General features: G+C 35.0%; 1 protein-coding gene across 1 annotated transcript in view; it reads left to right on the forward strand.

Annotated features, from left to right (window-relative positions):
* Positions 1-16,608, forward strand: part of C2CD6 (C2 calcium dependent domain containing 6) — a 59,429-nt gene extending 42,821 nt beyond the window's left edge. Inside the window, 5 exon segments of the mRNA XM_045575466.1 lie at positions 107-165; positions 7,350-7,430; positions 8,794-12,315; positions 15,755-15,924; positions 15,926-16,608. Of these exon segments, the coding sequence (XP_045431422.1) occupies positions 107-165; positions 7,350-7,430; positions 8,794-12,315; positions 15,755-15,924; positions 15,926-16,001 (3,908 nt within the window). The 3' untranslated portion in view covers positions 16,002-16,608.
* The last annotated feature ends 262 nt before the right edge of the window (positions 16,609-16,870 follow it).

The raw sequence follows: 16,870 nt of genomic DNA on the forward strand, positions 1-16,870 counted from the left end.
TAATAGCCATGCTACACAATCATTAGTTAGATGCAGGTGTAGAACATGCTGGTCAAATGCGATAAATGCCTACTTATTTATATAATTATTTAAAAAAATTTTTCAGATGACTTAATGCAAGATAAGAACTGTGGATGGCTAAATACAAATAAAAAAGGAAAAACAGTAAGTAGACAACATATACTTAAAAACAATAATTAACATTTTATATTGTTTTGAATTAATGTTTTATCATACATTTCATCATTTATTATAAATTTATTATTATAAAGCAATATAAATATAACATTAACTTTAGCAGACTATGCTATTGAATTGCTTACTTCTACCTCCGCCAAAATTGCTATTGCTTAATAAGCAACTCACAATATTACCCGGAAAGCATGGACTACCTCTGCCCATCTATTGTGATATGAACAATTTTAAAGAAACTATTCTTCTCATTCCAGTTGCCCATTAATACCTGAAATTAATGATATTGTATTCCTTTCTTTGAAAAAGTTTAACCATTTGTATGCAATAAGCATCTATAGATGTAAGTGATGGACTTTTTAAATTTAAATTCAAAATCGTGGCAATTAACCGATTAATTGTTCAAGATTCAACTGTCTACATGCAGACTACCAGCAGTAAATATTTCAGAGCTACAACAGGGCTTGTGTAGCTTGGGATGAGGATCAGGCAAGAAAGAGATACTGAGCCCAGCCGGCATGGCTCAGTACTTGAGTGTAGGCCTATGAGCCAGGAGGTCACGGTTCAATTTGGGTTGTGGGGCGCGGTGCCACCCAGGCTCAGTCCCAAGTCGAGGTGTACAAGAGGCAGCCGCTGGGTGATTCTCTCTCATCGTTGATGTTTCTATCTCTCCCTCTCCTTTCCTCTCTGAAATCAATAAATATATACAAATATATTTTTAAAAAAGATATACTGAGATGAAAGGTGAGAAGGAGAGAAAGAAAACTTATTCTGCTTCACACTTTGCACTCAGTAGAGAAGGACCATGCTTACCCAGGGAGGAAGTTTCCGAGCCCCAGAGGAAGCATCAGTACTTTTCCTCGCAATGTTTTTTCCTTGCAATTTTTAATACCATCACAAGTAGTATTTATTCCAAATATAGAAGGCTGGTTTACATTTGAAATCAATCCACATAATCCACCCTATCAACAGACTAAAGGAAAAACTCATATGATCAAATCAATAGACAAAAGAGTTTTGTGGGGATCAGGCCAAATCCGTGCACAGGCCTCCAACATCCCCTGAGGAAACTTGGATTGTGAGAGGGTACAGGCCAGGCTGAGGCACTCCACCAGTGCATAGCCTCTAATATAAAATAATATTGAATGTCAAATGTAACTGAAAAATAAAGTTTAACAAATATATATAGTTCTCAGTTACTAAAAAAACCCCTCCAGCTTACTTTATAGTTAATACCTTTCAACACCAGGAAGAAAGCAAGGGCTATCGTGTGGGAAGTTTTAGAAATTGTAATAGAAAAATAAAAGTCACAGAGATTGGAAAGGAAGAAAAACAACTCTCTCTGTTTTCAGATTAAATGGTTGTCTATGTAAAAAATACCAAGGAGACTATAAAAATAATAAATGAACTCAGTAAGGTTAAAAGATAAAATAACAAAAATCAATAACCTTTCCATATGCTAACAACACGTGGAAACAAAATTTAAAACAGAATAGCAGTTATAATAATTTCAAATAAATTACTTATAAACCTATCAAGACATGTACAGGATAAAAGTTACAAAATGCTGATGGAAGAAATCAGAGACCTAAGTAAATGGAAAGGCATACCTTGGATTAGAAAACTCAATTTAGTAATGATATCAGTTTGTCCCTACATGGACCTATAGATTTAATGTGATTTTTATCTAAATTCCAGGTTTTGGTTTTGTTTTTTTTAAATATGGACAAGATCATTCCAAAATCTATGTATAAAGACACAGGTCCTAGAATATCTAACAATGTTTAAAAAGAAGAAAGTGGGAGGAATCACTTTACTTGATTTCAAGGTCTACTATATAGCCACAGTAATAAAGAATCAAGAAGTGCGGTATTAAGGAAAAAAGAGACACACAAAGATCAAAGGAACAGAATAGACATCTTAGAAACATACCTACATAAACATGCTCAGGTGATTTTTGACAGCGATGTAAAGGCAATTCAATGGAGTAAAGCTAACCTTTTCAACAAGTGGTATGAGAGCAATTGGCCATCCATGGGTAAACAAAACCAAATTTTGACCTAAGTCTTATATCTAAAATAAAAATAAAATCAAATATGGAGAAATTGATGGGAATTTAAAAATGTATAGCCACTCCTGAACAGTTTGGCAGTTTCTCAAAAAAATATACACTGAGTTTCCAGATTATTATGATATCTGAACGCATAATAATCTGGGCACTCATTTTGTGTGTGTGTGTGTGTGTGTGTGTGTGTGTATACATATTAGAGGCCCAGTTCATGAATTTGTGCATGGGTGGGGTCCAGCCAGCCTGGCCAGGGGGAGGAGACATGGGTGGTTAGCTGGTCTGCCTGCTGGTTGAACTCCTGGTCAAGGAGTTTGCATATTAGTCTTTTATTATATAGGATATACACTGAGTAGCCAGATTATTATGCTTTCAGAGATCATAATAGTCTAGTTCCTCAGTGTATATGCAACTGCTATGTAACCCAACAATTTTACTGTTCAGCATTTATCCAAGAGAAATTAAGTCTTATGTTTACAAAAACAACCTGAATACAAATATTCATCGCAGTCTTATTCATAATAGCCCAAAAGTGGAAACAACCCAGATCTCCTTCAATTGATGAATGGCAATTATTCATACCATGGAATAATTAATACTCAGCAATAAAAAGGAACAAAGTATTGTTACATACAACAACCTGGACAAATGTCCAGAGAATTGCACTGAGTGAAAGAAAAAAAAAAAAAAAAAGCTGATCCCAAAATGGTATACATTGTATGACTCTATTCACATAACATTTTTGAAATTATAAAAATGAAGAACAGATTAGTGGTTGCCAGACATTAAATAGGTGGTGAAGGCAGGAAAGAAATGGATGTTACTATCTATAAAACGACATTGGAGATCCTGGTGGAAATGTTCTGCAACTTGACCTTATAATGTCAGTGCCCTGGTTGTGATATTTTACTACCGTATATCCCCGAAAATAAGACCTAGCGCATGGAAAGATAAGATATCCCCTGAAAATAAGACCTAGCGCAACTTTGGGAGAAAAAATTAATATAAGACACTCTTATTTTCGGGGAAACAGGTAGTTTCACAAGATGTTACCATTGAGGGAAACTGGATAAAGATTATATGGGCTCTCTGTGTTATGTCTTACAAATGCATATAAATCAATATTTCCTAATAGCTGGATTTTCAAAAACTAAAGAAAAAGAAAACTTACCTTATATATATTTCTTAAAGGTGGTAGCCAGACCAGTATACAACAGATGAAACTAAAGTAAATTGAACAAGATAAATTCAGTGGGTAATTTATACAACATAGGATATGTACAATCAATAGATTTAGAAGGTTGAAAGAACCCATCACCTATGGCAACAGGCTTCTGAAGAAGACATATCAGAGTTCTTGAACAAATTCTGAAAAGTCTAGGCTGATTGCTTCACAGACAAGTCACAAAAATCCTCAGAATTTTATGGTAAAATAAACTTTGAAGTTGTTAGAATTTAAAAGAGGGGTTTTTTTTTCTTTCTTTTAATAGAAATGTGTTAGTTTTTATCTCAATCAGCTTTTAAATTTTTTTTATCTTACTAGAGGCCCAGTGCATGAGAATTCATGCACTAGACGGGGGGTCTTTCAGCCCGGCCTAACCTCTCACCGTCTGGGAGCCTTCAGGGACAGGAGGTGGCCCGGTGGCCAGGGGAAGGTGATGCCCTCATCACACCTCTACCCCTGCCACTGCCAGCAGTGCAAGCCTCGGCTAGCCCTGGTAACCGGAGCCTCAGGTGACCCTGGACGGCTGGGCAGCTGCCACCTGAGGCTTATCTGTAGTTTGGGCTGGCCCTGGGCAGCTGAGAAGCCGACATCAGAGGCTTGTCTGCACCCTGGGTCAGCCCTGGGAGGCAGAGGGGCATGAGGGGACAGGCATGGCCATCTTGTGGCTGTGGGCACTGCCATCTTTAAAGGTGTAGCAGTCAATTAGCATATTCCCTCTTTATTACATAGGATTGATTTTTTACAGAGAGGAAGAGAGAGGGATAGAGAATTAGAAACATCAATGAGAGAGAAACATCCATCAGCTGCCTCCTGCACATCCCCTACTGGGGATGTGCTCACAACCAAGGTACATGCCCTTTACTGGAATTGAACTTGGGACTTTTCAGTCCAAAGGCTGATGCTTTATCCACTGAGCCAAACTGGTCAGGGCTAAAAGAAGAAGGTTTTAAAAAAATGAACCTAAGGTAGTGTGTTAAAGAAATGCAGTATTTTGTCCAGTCAGTATGGCTCAGTGGTTGAGCATTGACCTATAAACCAGGATTTCTGGTCAGGGCACATGCCCAGGTTGTGGGCTCTGTCCCCAGTGTGGTTCAAGCTGGAGGCAGCTGATCAATGATTCTTGTTCATCATTGATGTTTCTCTCTCTCTCTCTCCCCCTCTCCCTTCCTCTTTGAAATCAATAAAACCATATTTTAAAAAACGAAATGCAGTATTTTGAGACAAACTTCTGAAGTGCTAATCTGAATTGGAAAGGACTAACCTTTCAACTCTTGACTGGTTCACGTGACAGTCTTTCAGTAGTTTTTTCTGGGCATTTTTATAGCCCCTTCATAAGTTAAGACTTTCAAAATATGGCTTAACTTATTTCTACTTAAACCCTAACAAAGACTAGATGCTAATATTTTCCCAAACATCAGGATGTAAGAAAGGTGGGGAGGGATGAGAAATTTAACTTTACCTACCAGTGAAAGACAGCGTTTGGTGATGGTAAGAGAAATTCGAATGAAATAGTAAAATAACTTGGATTTTTACAGGTAGAAATATCTAGATTCTTTCACTTCCATGGTCATATAACTTTGGGCAGTTTACATCTGAGTTTCAGTTTTTTCATCTGCAAAATAAGTATGCTATCATTTATTTCAAAGAATTCCAAAGAGCTTGAAACATAATAGTCACTTACTATTATGATAAGCATTATCTTTTTTTCACCTGTATAAGTATATTATAGGATAAATATGAGAAGTGGAATTGTTGGGTCAAAGTTTTATTCTCATAGAAACTGCCAGATTACTCTTTAAGCCAAATTAATGTATTTACACCCCAAATGTAGGAAAGTATCCATTATCCCTGCTATGTAGAAATACACCCTGGTTTATTCTAGCCTTCCTCTCTTTGTCTATTTTGTAACTTCTCTCTCCAACCATGAGAAATATGGATCTCAACATTCACTATCCATTTACATATACATAAAGCAGTTTCAGAATTCCTAACTTGTACTACACCCACGACAAATTTACCTACTAGTGCACATACAGTGTTTATGTATAGTTTATTTTATCTTTAGCCTTACATTTCTAGTCACAAAATTCAGTTACCAAGATCAGTTCTTTTTTTCTCCTACTCCCTTCAGTGTATTTATAGCTTACATTTTAATACAGTTAGATTCACTGTCTGCATTATTTTTTGTAAATAAGTGATTTATCTATATTTATTATCAACTCAGAATTGACTCCTTTATCCAACTGTTTTCAAGTGAGAAAACAAAAAAACTAGTTCTGAAAGCTTAAGTGACTTACCCGAAGTTACAGTTAAAGTTGGGATGAGGAGCTAAAACTCAGGATTTCTGTGTCAAAGTGGTTTGAGACTTCCTCAAATAGGGATGTTTTTAGCCAAGTCTCTGAAATATTTCTTGACCCTCATCATTCTGTTTTTATTGTTTTAATTTTAGTTTCATACGTTAATGTTTACTCTTTGTGAAATACAGCTCAAGGAATTTTGACAAATGCATAATGATGTATTTTAATTATTTAAAAAAATTTTAATAATATTGTCTATTCAAGTTTTCTTATTCCACTTGACTCACTTTTGCACAAAGACTTTTCTATATGCCATCAACATTTTTTCAGATTGATTATCCTAATAAACTAGCCATGTTTTCGGCATCTTAATTTTCACTTAATATCACTTTGTTTATATTGCCTTTATATCTACTTAATTACTTTAAATGGCTAAAATGTTTTTCATAACAATAGCCAATACTCTTATTGCAAGCTACTATATTAGTGCCTTCATATATTAACTCATTAAATTCTCACAGAAATCTTATGAGGTACATATTATTATTATATTTTATATGTAGGGAAATTATGCATAGAGGGACTGATTGTCTAAGGACATAGCTATTAAGTGGTAAATTTGGGTTTTGAATACGGGCAGACTAGCTCTGGAGTCTGTGTTGCAAACCACCAAATTTTACTGTTTCTCATTGTGAGCCTGTACAATTATTTAATCAATGCCCTATTAAGAATTCCTTTTATTATTCTTACATTTATAAGTTTTATAAGCCTTTAAAAAAAATTAAAGCTATACCTGCACAGCCCCCCAAAATTCTGTTGGCACAAAAGGGTATAATGCAAAATGAAAGTTATCCTTCTCTACCCACAACCACACTACCATTCTCATTTCCCTAGGATGACTACTTTTAACAGTTTGCTTTATAGTTATTCCAGTAAGTTTTATTATAGTTTTAACTTATTGAAAGTCTATTTGATTTTTCAACTTACCAACTTCAGGTAGAGTGTGTTGATATTACACTTGGAAAGATGAATGATTTAGAGCATTTATAATATTTCAAATATTCCCTCTAATTTTTCTCAGTGCTATTAAGCATGAATATTTATTTTTCTAATGGTTATCTTTAAGCCTTTAAAATATATGTAAACCAAATGGACATTATCTACCAATTTCCTTCTATGAATTATGAAAAAGATTTTTTTTAAAGGTTTCATTTTCTGTCTCCTGAGAATCACTGAGAATGTGATTTCAATATATTATCACATGCCATTTGTTATCTAAAGCATTTTAAAACCTTTTAAAGTTAAATTATTATTTGTTCTGACAATTCTGTTTTCTACTTTTGTTTCCCCTTGAAGTTATTGTACATCATTTTGGTTTTATAAATTCAGTAGAATAAATATTACAGTATTAAGGAAGTTAAGAATATATGTGTGTGTGTGTGTGTGTGTGTGTGTGTATCTTTAAATACAGATTTATTTTGATAATTGGAAGAGTATAATATTATGAGAAACTTGGGAAATATTCTTTCATTACAAGCAAGTTCAAAATTAAAACTTTTCTTTTTATAAGGTGGCTTTTTTTCAAAAACAATACATGGTAGCATCTTTGAGACCAGAACATTTAGAACCCAAACCAAAATATCAGGTGAGTGCTATGTTATCCTATTCCAATACCAATCATACTTAACTATTAGGTTTTCCTAATATATTATGTAATTCAATGGCTCCAAAACCAAAATACTCATTAGAAATACTGGGTTATCTTTTAAAAATACGTATTCCCAGGTCCCACCTCTGACCTAACAACCTCAGTTTTGAAATGGAGCCTAGGAATTTGTACTTTTCAAAAAACCTAAGTGGTTCTTATGCTGTCACTTGAATATCAAGTAGTATTTGAAAACCAGTTATAATGAATTGTATCCATTGAAATGAAGCTTTGACTACTAATGTGATAAAATTCTAGGTTGATTTCACACTTCGTTTTTTTACCAATTGGATAGATAATGTAGAAGTTGTTTAATCAAAAGTTTTGAATAAGAAACTTCATTTCAGTGATAAAATAGTTAGATTTCAGAGCTACAAAACTGCCTATGGATGTCACACTGAATTTCACTGTAAATCCAGAATTTTGTGTACTGCTGTCTCTTAACCATTTCTGAGGCATACAAAGTATTAATCAAAAAGCAAGATTTTACTGTGATGTGTCACAGTAAGGTACATGTGTCAAACACAAGGCCCGCGGGCCAAATCCGTCCCGCCAGGCCTTGCAATGTGGCCCGCACTGCGCTGTCATCACTGCACTCCGCTGCGTTTCCATCACAATGACAGTTTATGACTGTTCAGTAAACCATTCAGCCCGCGATTTAGGCTGGATTTTAGATTTTGGCTCCTTCTCTGATTGAGTTCGACACCCCTATTAAGGGTTAAATGGAACTCATCACAGTTGAAATTCTCAGACTTAAAAAGCAGGTGACATAGGCCCACAAGTCAGCCTTTAAAGAATATTCCTGATACTTTCACTGGGATAAATATTACTTTGCATTTTTAAAAATTTTCCTAAAATGATAAATGTTTGTACAGATAGGACTTAGATCCTGATGGTAGACATTGTTTAAGCAAATGCTACTAACACTGGAAGTTGAATTCTTTACTATTTGTGAAGTATTTACAAATATTCCAGGTTGGATAAAGCTTTTGGATACAGAATAGTAATAGAGTTAGAAATTGGAAATTTTTGCATTAAAATTTCAAATACTTTTAAAATAATTTTATTTTATTAAATAAATATTTTTAAAATAAGTTAGTTTTCAGTTTGTAGAAGGTAGGAGGATGGATAGATAGACTGACAGATTGCTTAAAGACTTAGTAGAAATGTATTTTTTCATTTTTTTATTAAGGTATTATATGTATACATATCTTACCATTGTCTCCCCCCTCCCCACTCCCATACAGAAAATGTATTATAAATTCAAAATAAATGTTACAGGATGTCTTACCTTTTTTTAATTTTACAGAATCTCAACACCAAGAACGATTTTGATCCTTTTCTAAGGCCTATAAACAACAAAATATCAGCCAGTAAAAGGAACTATGAAGATATGTCCAAATATAGAAACACTTTAAGTACAGATGTTATAGAACACGAGGACCAAGATCCTCCTGATTCAACACATTCAAAACCTTTAAGCCCTACTGATACAAACCAGCCCAATGGTCTTGATAGCAGCATTGTAGACACTAAAAAACAGTCAAGCCCTACTGATACAAACCAGCCCAATGATCTTGATAGCAGCATTGTAGACACGAAGAAACAGTTAGCCCCTGATCCTGATACCATCACAAAACAGACTTTAAGCAGTACGAATAATTTAGATTGTGATCCTACCATCACCACAATAAAAAATTTAGATGTTAAGAATCACTTGAAGGAAAGACTAGTAGCTGCATCTTTGCCAAACTTTACAAGAGAATCATCACCAACTGAAAGTATAGATAGAACTATAGGTCGCCTCTCAAAATCATTAAGTTTTACTGACCTCCCACTCAACTTACAGCAAACTGTGGTGCTCAGCCCAAATTTAAGTAAAAATCTTGAAGACCTTTTAGATAAAATATTTTCTAAAGCAAACATTCCTAATGACACTGAAGCAAGAGAGAAAAGCCCTAGTTCTCCACTTCCAGGTGTTCATGCTAACCCACCAAAAATTCTGGAAGATAATATACTTGAAAAAATCCAAGATTTAAACAGCTGGCTTTCAAAAGGAGACATTTTGAATTCAGAGTCTCCTGTAAATACAAAAATTAAAGATATTCCTGGAGTTTCATTTTCAGAAGATGGGCCAGGAAATTCTCTAGAGATAAACAGGGACCTCGACTCTGAAAACCACTTGGAGGATGATGAGATAGCTTTCCCAATTAAAAAAAAAAGTACTGTCAAAAAGAAACATTTAGAAAGTGAAGTGTTGAGCACCGAACCAGATTTCAGTAGCCTCACACATGATTTCATTATAAAGCAGATATTCACTGCCCCATTCTTCTCCAAGTTGGCGATGGGAGTGGAAGAATTGAGTGAGACACAGCTCTGCTGGCAGGATCAATTGTCCACATCTTGGGAGAGTTTATATTCAAATACTTCAGGTCACAATGAAAAAATTGATGATGGGGAAGAATTGTCAGAGGCCCAATCTATTGCAAGCCAGATAATTCAATCATTGCCTGTAGATACTCTTTTAGGAACTGGGATCATCAAAGTGGTAGAATTGGATGATGGAGGCCAGAAGAGTTCTTTGCTGCACACAGAGACAGCCTTTGCTGGAGAAAAACCAAAAGGCTCCACAGAAGATTACTCGGAAATCAAGAGCAAAACAGATTTTCTTGCAAGGCAGAATATACCCATCATTCCCAAAGAAACCACTTCTTTTTTGAATAGAGCCACATTTATAGACAAAGGCCAAAATACCTCCACACAAGATACAAAATATCAGTCAACACCAGATGAAAAAACAGATTTGCCAAGTAATGGTCAGAGGCTTGATAGAGAAGAAAATGATCTAAATTCTACCTTAGAAAATTTAAATAACTTGTCTATGAGCAAACTTAATGAGCCAGATGTAATAAGGTTAAAATCCTTTTGTAAAAACGTATTTAGTATTTTTTTAGGACATAATCAATCTGAAAAGAGAAGACAACCAGAAAAAGAACTAGACAAACTAATCCAACCTCCTCTTCTAAATAATGCAGAAGACCTTGAAGAAATCAAAGAGAATTTTGGTGAAGCAGACAAATTAGACAGAAAACCTAATTTGAATCCAAAGCTGGGTGTATTTCTAGAAACACTCTCAGAGTCAGAAATTAAAAAATTTAAATCTGAGTTAAGTAAACATATCCAGCGTTACCTTATAGAAAGACTTTCAGAATCAGGAGATATCACCAAAGAGGATTTATCCAAAATCTATCAAAATCTGTATTTGATGAATGAGAAAACAGAACCAAAAGGGCAAAATGTTTCTCTGGAGAAATCTTCAGAAATTATAAAAGAAACAACGTCTTTTGTAGATAATTTTAATCATCATTTCATAGATAAACATTTGGAAATAAGACTGAGATCCTTTTTAAATGAAGTTCTGCAAAACTATTTCCAAAAAAAACCTTCGGAAAGCAGTTTATTTAAAGAGACAGAAACTGAACCCGTGCACTCAAGCATATCTTCTCTAAATTCTGAAAGTTCTTCATTATCTTTTCATGAGTTAGAACAAGACACTTCAAAAGGGAATTTTGGTAGAAGGCTTGAAGTAAACATGAAATATCCTCTAGATAAATCTCTGCAAAACTGTATTATGGCTTTATCAGAAAATGAACAATTAAATCTAAAAGCTGATTTAAGTAAATACCTCCAGATACTTGTTATAGATAAACTTTCAAAATCAGGACTAATCACTGAAAGGCAATTAAGGGGAATCAGCAACCATATAGATTTGATTAAGTCTAGTTTCACACCATTAAAATGTATAAAGCCAGATTTATCTTTCAGAGATGAAAATAAATTTATGTGTGAGGATTCAGAAAAGCAAAATAAATATCCAGAAGTTGCTCATGAAGCTACTTCACAAAAGTCTCTTGAGGATAGAGTTGTAGAAACAGAATTGACCAGGAAGGACGAAAAGGAGTATTTTCCATTACAGAATATTAAAGGAAATCCAGCAATAATTAGTGAACAGAAAACAATGACTGTAATTAAAGTACAACCTTCTTCCAACAAAAATATCCAAGCAATTCCATCAAAGAAGTCATCAGAAAAACTTACAGATATAGTACTGAAGAAACAAAGGAAAGCACATGGTTTCATGCAGCTTTCTGAAGCAGAAACTTTTGATTTCAAAACAGAGATTCAAAACCCACACAGTTGGAATGGTAAATCAGAAATAACTCAATCAAACACTTGCTATGAAAGCACACTAAAAATGAAGTCCCTTGAAAAAACGGACCAGAATAACTATAAATTGATGGTACAGGAAAAACGTGAAGTATTGTTGCCACCAAACCCTAGAATTCCTTATTGCACAATGCCGAATGAAGATGAAGAATACATAGGTAAATTCACCTTTCCTCCCACGCAGAGTAACGCTGCAACTCATTTCAGTTCTGAGACTGGGAACAACAACTGTCAGAGACTGAAAGGATATAATAACAATAATAAAAAAGAACATTTAGAAATACTTGCACATTATGAAAAAGAAATACAAAGTCTTTATATAAAACCAAGTGAAATTTGCAATGAAAACAGTGCTAAGGTCCTTGAATCGGTTAAATATAAAGTTGTGGGAGCTGAGAAAAACTCAAAACCATCCCTCTTCCCAGAAGTATTAAAGAGAGAAAATCTAAAGCCCAAGGTCCGAAAAGAAAGAGATCATATCAACCAGCAAACAAAGCCATCTAAGACAGTTAAGATACTGGCATCCACGCCTCCCGCCATGAGAAGGCCAAGGAAATCTGTCCCAAAGACATTGCTTCATTGGACTGCAAGAAAAACTATACATGTAATCATGCTTTTCTAATCTTCTCCTTCTGTACTTTCTGAAGTTCTGTAAATAATCTAGGATATCTATATCTGTATATTTACACATAGATATATCTGTACGCAAGTGTGTGTGTGTGTAAACTTCGTTGCCCCAAGATGTACAGATAGATATCCAAATTTAAGAAAAATTCTTCTGACATCCAAATATCATTTTACCTGATCCAAAATATAATCACAAAACCAGGGGGCTGTTAACACATGAGTACCTTTGTGTGAAATAGATAAAGGGCACACCCTCTGGAGTATTAGGAAAAGGCATCCTTCCCACTGGGAAGATTCTGCAGGCTGCCCCAGTCTGGAGCCAGAGCACAAGCCCTGTCCACGAGAGATGGGCTGGCTTTCAGCCCCAGCTCAGCCCCGAGTCAGGGGCCATTGTACAGGCACAACGCGAACAACCACTGGCAGTGGCTGTATGCTATGGAAATATATAATGTGCTTCAGTGAACAAATATATTATTATGTCCCAGTTGTTCTGCTAAGCATTAGAGTATGCAATCAAATTATGAAGGGCAAAATTTCATGTCTTTTTTTTTTTTTTTTTTTTTTACCACCACCCCACTGCTCACAAATTTGGGAATTCAAAATCTATTTTTAATCCTATATAATAAAAGGGTAATATGCAAATTGACCCTAATGGCAGAACGACCAGAATGACCACTGGACCAGGACCAGGGGGGTACAATGTATGAATTTACATTGTAGGTATGCCAACAGATAAGAGCAGTGGGCAAGAAAATTAAAATATATCCCTTCCATTCCTAGAATAGTTTATATAAAGTGTAGTAGCAGATTTACCTTCCTGTTTTATGTTATACTAGAACCCCTTCCTGTTTTATGTCACTGAACCCCCATGGTTTTGTGATTATATTTTGGATCAGGTAAGATGATATTTGGATGTCAGCCATCCGCATGAGCCCTAGCTAGGGCCTGGGACTGAATCTGCATCCGAGGTATATCCTTTACCAGAATTGAACCCCCGACCCTTCAGTCTGGCTGATGCTCTATCCACTGAACCAAACCAGTTAGGTCCATAGTAAACTGATTTTCTAGGTAAAGCAAATATTTAGCTTTAGTAAATAGTAAAACAAATTAGTAGCAGGGTAAATATTATTAATATACTCTCAACATTGGATTTCTCTTTTCTATCTAAATTTAGTAATTTAGTATCAAGTGAGTGAGGGGTTGTGTGCACTAGGAATAGGAAAAAAATGGATTTATGGCTTTCAGAAAACAAAGACTCTGAAGATTCTTTAGTCAAGTGGAATCATTAGTATCATTTTCAAACAAAATAAAGAAATTGTGTTTAGATTACATGTTATGAGATCATATAGGGTCTCAGAATTCTTATCCTAAGAGTGGGCAAGAGAGATTGCGTTATCTTTATTTCCTTCTCTTAAACCAACGATCCCTGAACTTTTCTCTCTAATGACATTGGCAACAGAGAATAAATGGTAAGAGGGAATTCTTCAGATCATTGGAATGTCTGGCTCATCTGATTCTCTAAAATCCAAGAATTTCCCAAAGGACTGAAAAACTGAGTTGTAGGAGCATCCAGAAAAATAACCAGAGGGCAGAGGGGGGTACGGCTCCATGCGCTTCCACTGGTCCTTTAGCAGCAGTACATCCACTGCAAAGCAAGGTATAAATCACTCACAATGTAGCAGATACCCCTTAATGCTGAGGCTTATCTAATTGCTCTATGCACATGAGAGAGGAGAGGGAGAATGCTTCCTTGTTCTCTTCAAACCCAGGCAAAAATGTAAAGTGGGTCACGTTTCTTTTTAGACTCTTGGTACCTCCTATTTTGTAAATCTCTTTACTGCTGGCTAATTTTTAGCCCTGCCAAACCTCCCCAGCTCTCCAATTCTAATAACCCATGTTCACTTCCTCTCCAAATGAAAGCCGCCCGTTCTGTGGGTGTGGCCATCTCTCTGAAGTGTTAAGAGACAAGCTGCTCAAACTGCAGGGGAAACTAGTTTACACTAATTTGAGAAAGACTAATAGCTCCATACTCCCTTATGCATACTTGTAAATTTTACAAGTAAAGTTTAGAGAATCAGATGAGCCAGATATTCTGATGATCTGAAAAATTCCCTCTTACCATTTATTCTCTGTTGCCAATGTCATTAGAGAGAAAAGTTCAGGGACCGTTGGTTTAAGAGAGGGAAATAAAGATAACGCAATCTCTCTTGCCCAGTCTTAGGATAAGAATTTTGAGACCCTATATGATCTCACATAACGTGTAACCTAAACACATTTTCTTTGTTTTGTTTGAAAGTGATAGTAATGATTCTACTTGACTAAAGAATCTTCAGAGTCTTTGTTTTCTGAAGACCATAAACCCATTTTTTCCTATTCCTAGTGCACACAACACCTCACTCACTTGTAAACTTTACAGTGTAAAGTATTATAAAATATAGCCATATTATTAAAAATTTGAAGAGAAAAGGAAAACAAAGCCCACAATCCTGCCACTCTAACACAGCCACCATTAAAAAAATATATATTTTGGTATATATCTTTTTGTTATTTCTGAATGTCTTATTTTTTACTCTCAAAATATACCCATTTTTAAAATTGTTTTAATTTTAAACATTATAAGCATATCCTTAGATGCTGAACTCTGTGCATGTGTGTGTATTAAAGATGTTTATTAATTTTTAAGGAATTAAATTTGGTATAACATAAAAAGTAAAATATAGGAGTTCATAATATATACTTGGGGCTGGGGAAGATGTATTTTGGAAGAGGAGAATTACAGAACAGGCTGTTTGGCATTGCTTAGGAGTCTGACCCCTGGAGACAACTTCCCTAAATTTATCTGGTTTCAAGCTTTATATCATCCGTCCCTTTGAAATAACAGATCCTTTGAAATAATAGATTTTTTTTAAAGATTTGTTTTTATTGATTTCAGAGAGAGGAAAGGAAAGGGAGAGAAGAAAGGGTGATGAGAATAATCAAACACTGTCTCCCGTACACCCCCTACTGGGGGTCTAGGCTTAACCCGGCATGTGTCCTGAGGGGAGGCGGGTACAGAATCCAACCTTGACCTCCTGGTTCATGAGTTGATGCTCAGCCACTGAAACATACCAGTGGGCTGAAACAATGTTGTGATTTTGTTATTGTTCGTTTTTTGTTTGTTTTTGTGGTTCTACATTCTCATCTCTGTTTCTATTTATTTGGTTATTTATATCTATTTATTGTTTGTAGTATTACAGGTTTCTATAGTTTCTAATGGGGGAGGCATTGGGTGGAAGGTCTGAATTTGCCTATAAAACATTTGATCATCTCATTTTTTGTCTTTGACTATTGATATTACAAACTTTGGTTCTTATAAATGTAAAATATACTTTAAGGAAGCCTAACTCACCAACTCGATCTTTTATTTTAATATTTAGGATTGTTCGGATAGATTTGAGGATTTTCCTATGACCCCATTTCAGCATCTTAAAAAACTGAAATCAAGATCAAAGCTTTCAGAAAAGAAGCCAGATGAGTTAAAACATGCAAGACCGTGTACTGTTCCGGGGGTTAACAAGCATCGAGAAAGCTACACTGGAAAGTTTACAAGTTTCAGCAGGCTTAGTTCATTGAAATGATGCAGTCCCATATTATGAAATCCATAAAACAGTCAAAAAATTTTAAAAAGAAAATGCTGAAAATGTTTGCTCACTTGTAGTATTATCCAATTGTTAAATAGCTCAGAATGATATGTGAGACCGACAGTAAGAATATCATTTCTTCAATTAACAAAATGGTTTGGAGATCTGTCCTTTTCTGTGATAGAAGTCAACAACCAAATTTCATCTTGTTAGAACCATTTTGTTTTAATTAAAATGTAAAAGAAACGCTTTTTGATGTAACTGTTTTCATTTATGAATTATAGGGAACAAACCCAGAGATACATATTCAGTTCATATTCATTAGCAACATTGTATTCCTAGCTTCTTTTTCACTATATGACAGTATTGCTTCAATTCGTAGCTCTCAGATTTTTCAAATTTGTTTTATGTTCTGAATGATCTCTACCCACCAGTTTTTAAGTTCTCTGTGTGCTGTTGATCCCCTTATACTCTTCAGCTTTAGTTATATTTCTTGATTCAAAATAATATAATTCTCTAGGCCTATAAAACTTGTTAATTTTAATATTGGCTATCACAACTTTTTACACTATAAAGATGATAGAGAACAGATTTAATATGAATTCCTGAGGCAGCTCCTACATGTAGTGATTTTCTTGAACAACTATGAAAGGGCCTCTTTAATAACACAAAACTCAGGAAGCTGTATACATTTGTAAACACTGCCTAAAATATTACCTAGCTAAATCAGCCCAGGACTTAAGTCAGAGACTTCTGAGAATTGGCTCTATTCCTATCAAGTACAGTATTTGGGTCCTGTTGAACTTGGGCTCATTCTTGAGAAGCAAAATTTCAATTTATAGAATTTTTTGTTAGTTTTAATTTTTCTCTCATAAATCATAAAAACTATGGGGTTTAAGTAGATTGCTGATG

This window comes from Pipistrellus kuhlii, unplaced genomic scaffold (genome assembly GCF_014108245.1).
Source record: "Pipistrellus kuhlii isolate mPipKuh1 unplaced genomic scaffold, mPipKuh1.p scaffold_m20_p_7, whole genome shotgun sequence".
In the NCBI taxonomy this organism is placed as follows: domain Eukaryota; kingdom Metazoa; phylum Chordata; class Mammalia; order Chiroptera; family Vespertilionidae; genus Pipistrellus; species Pipistrellus kuhlii.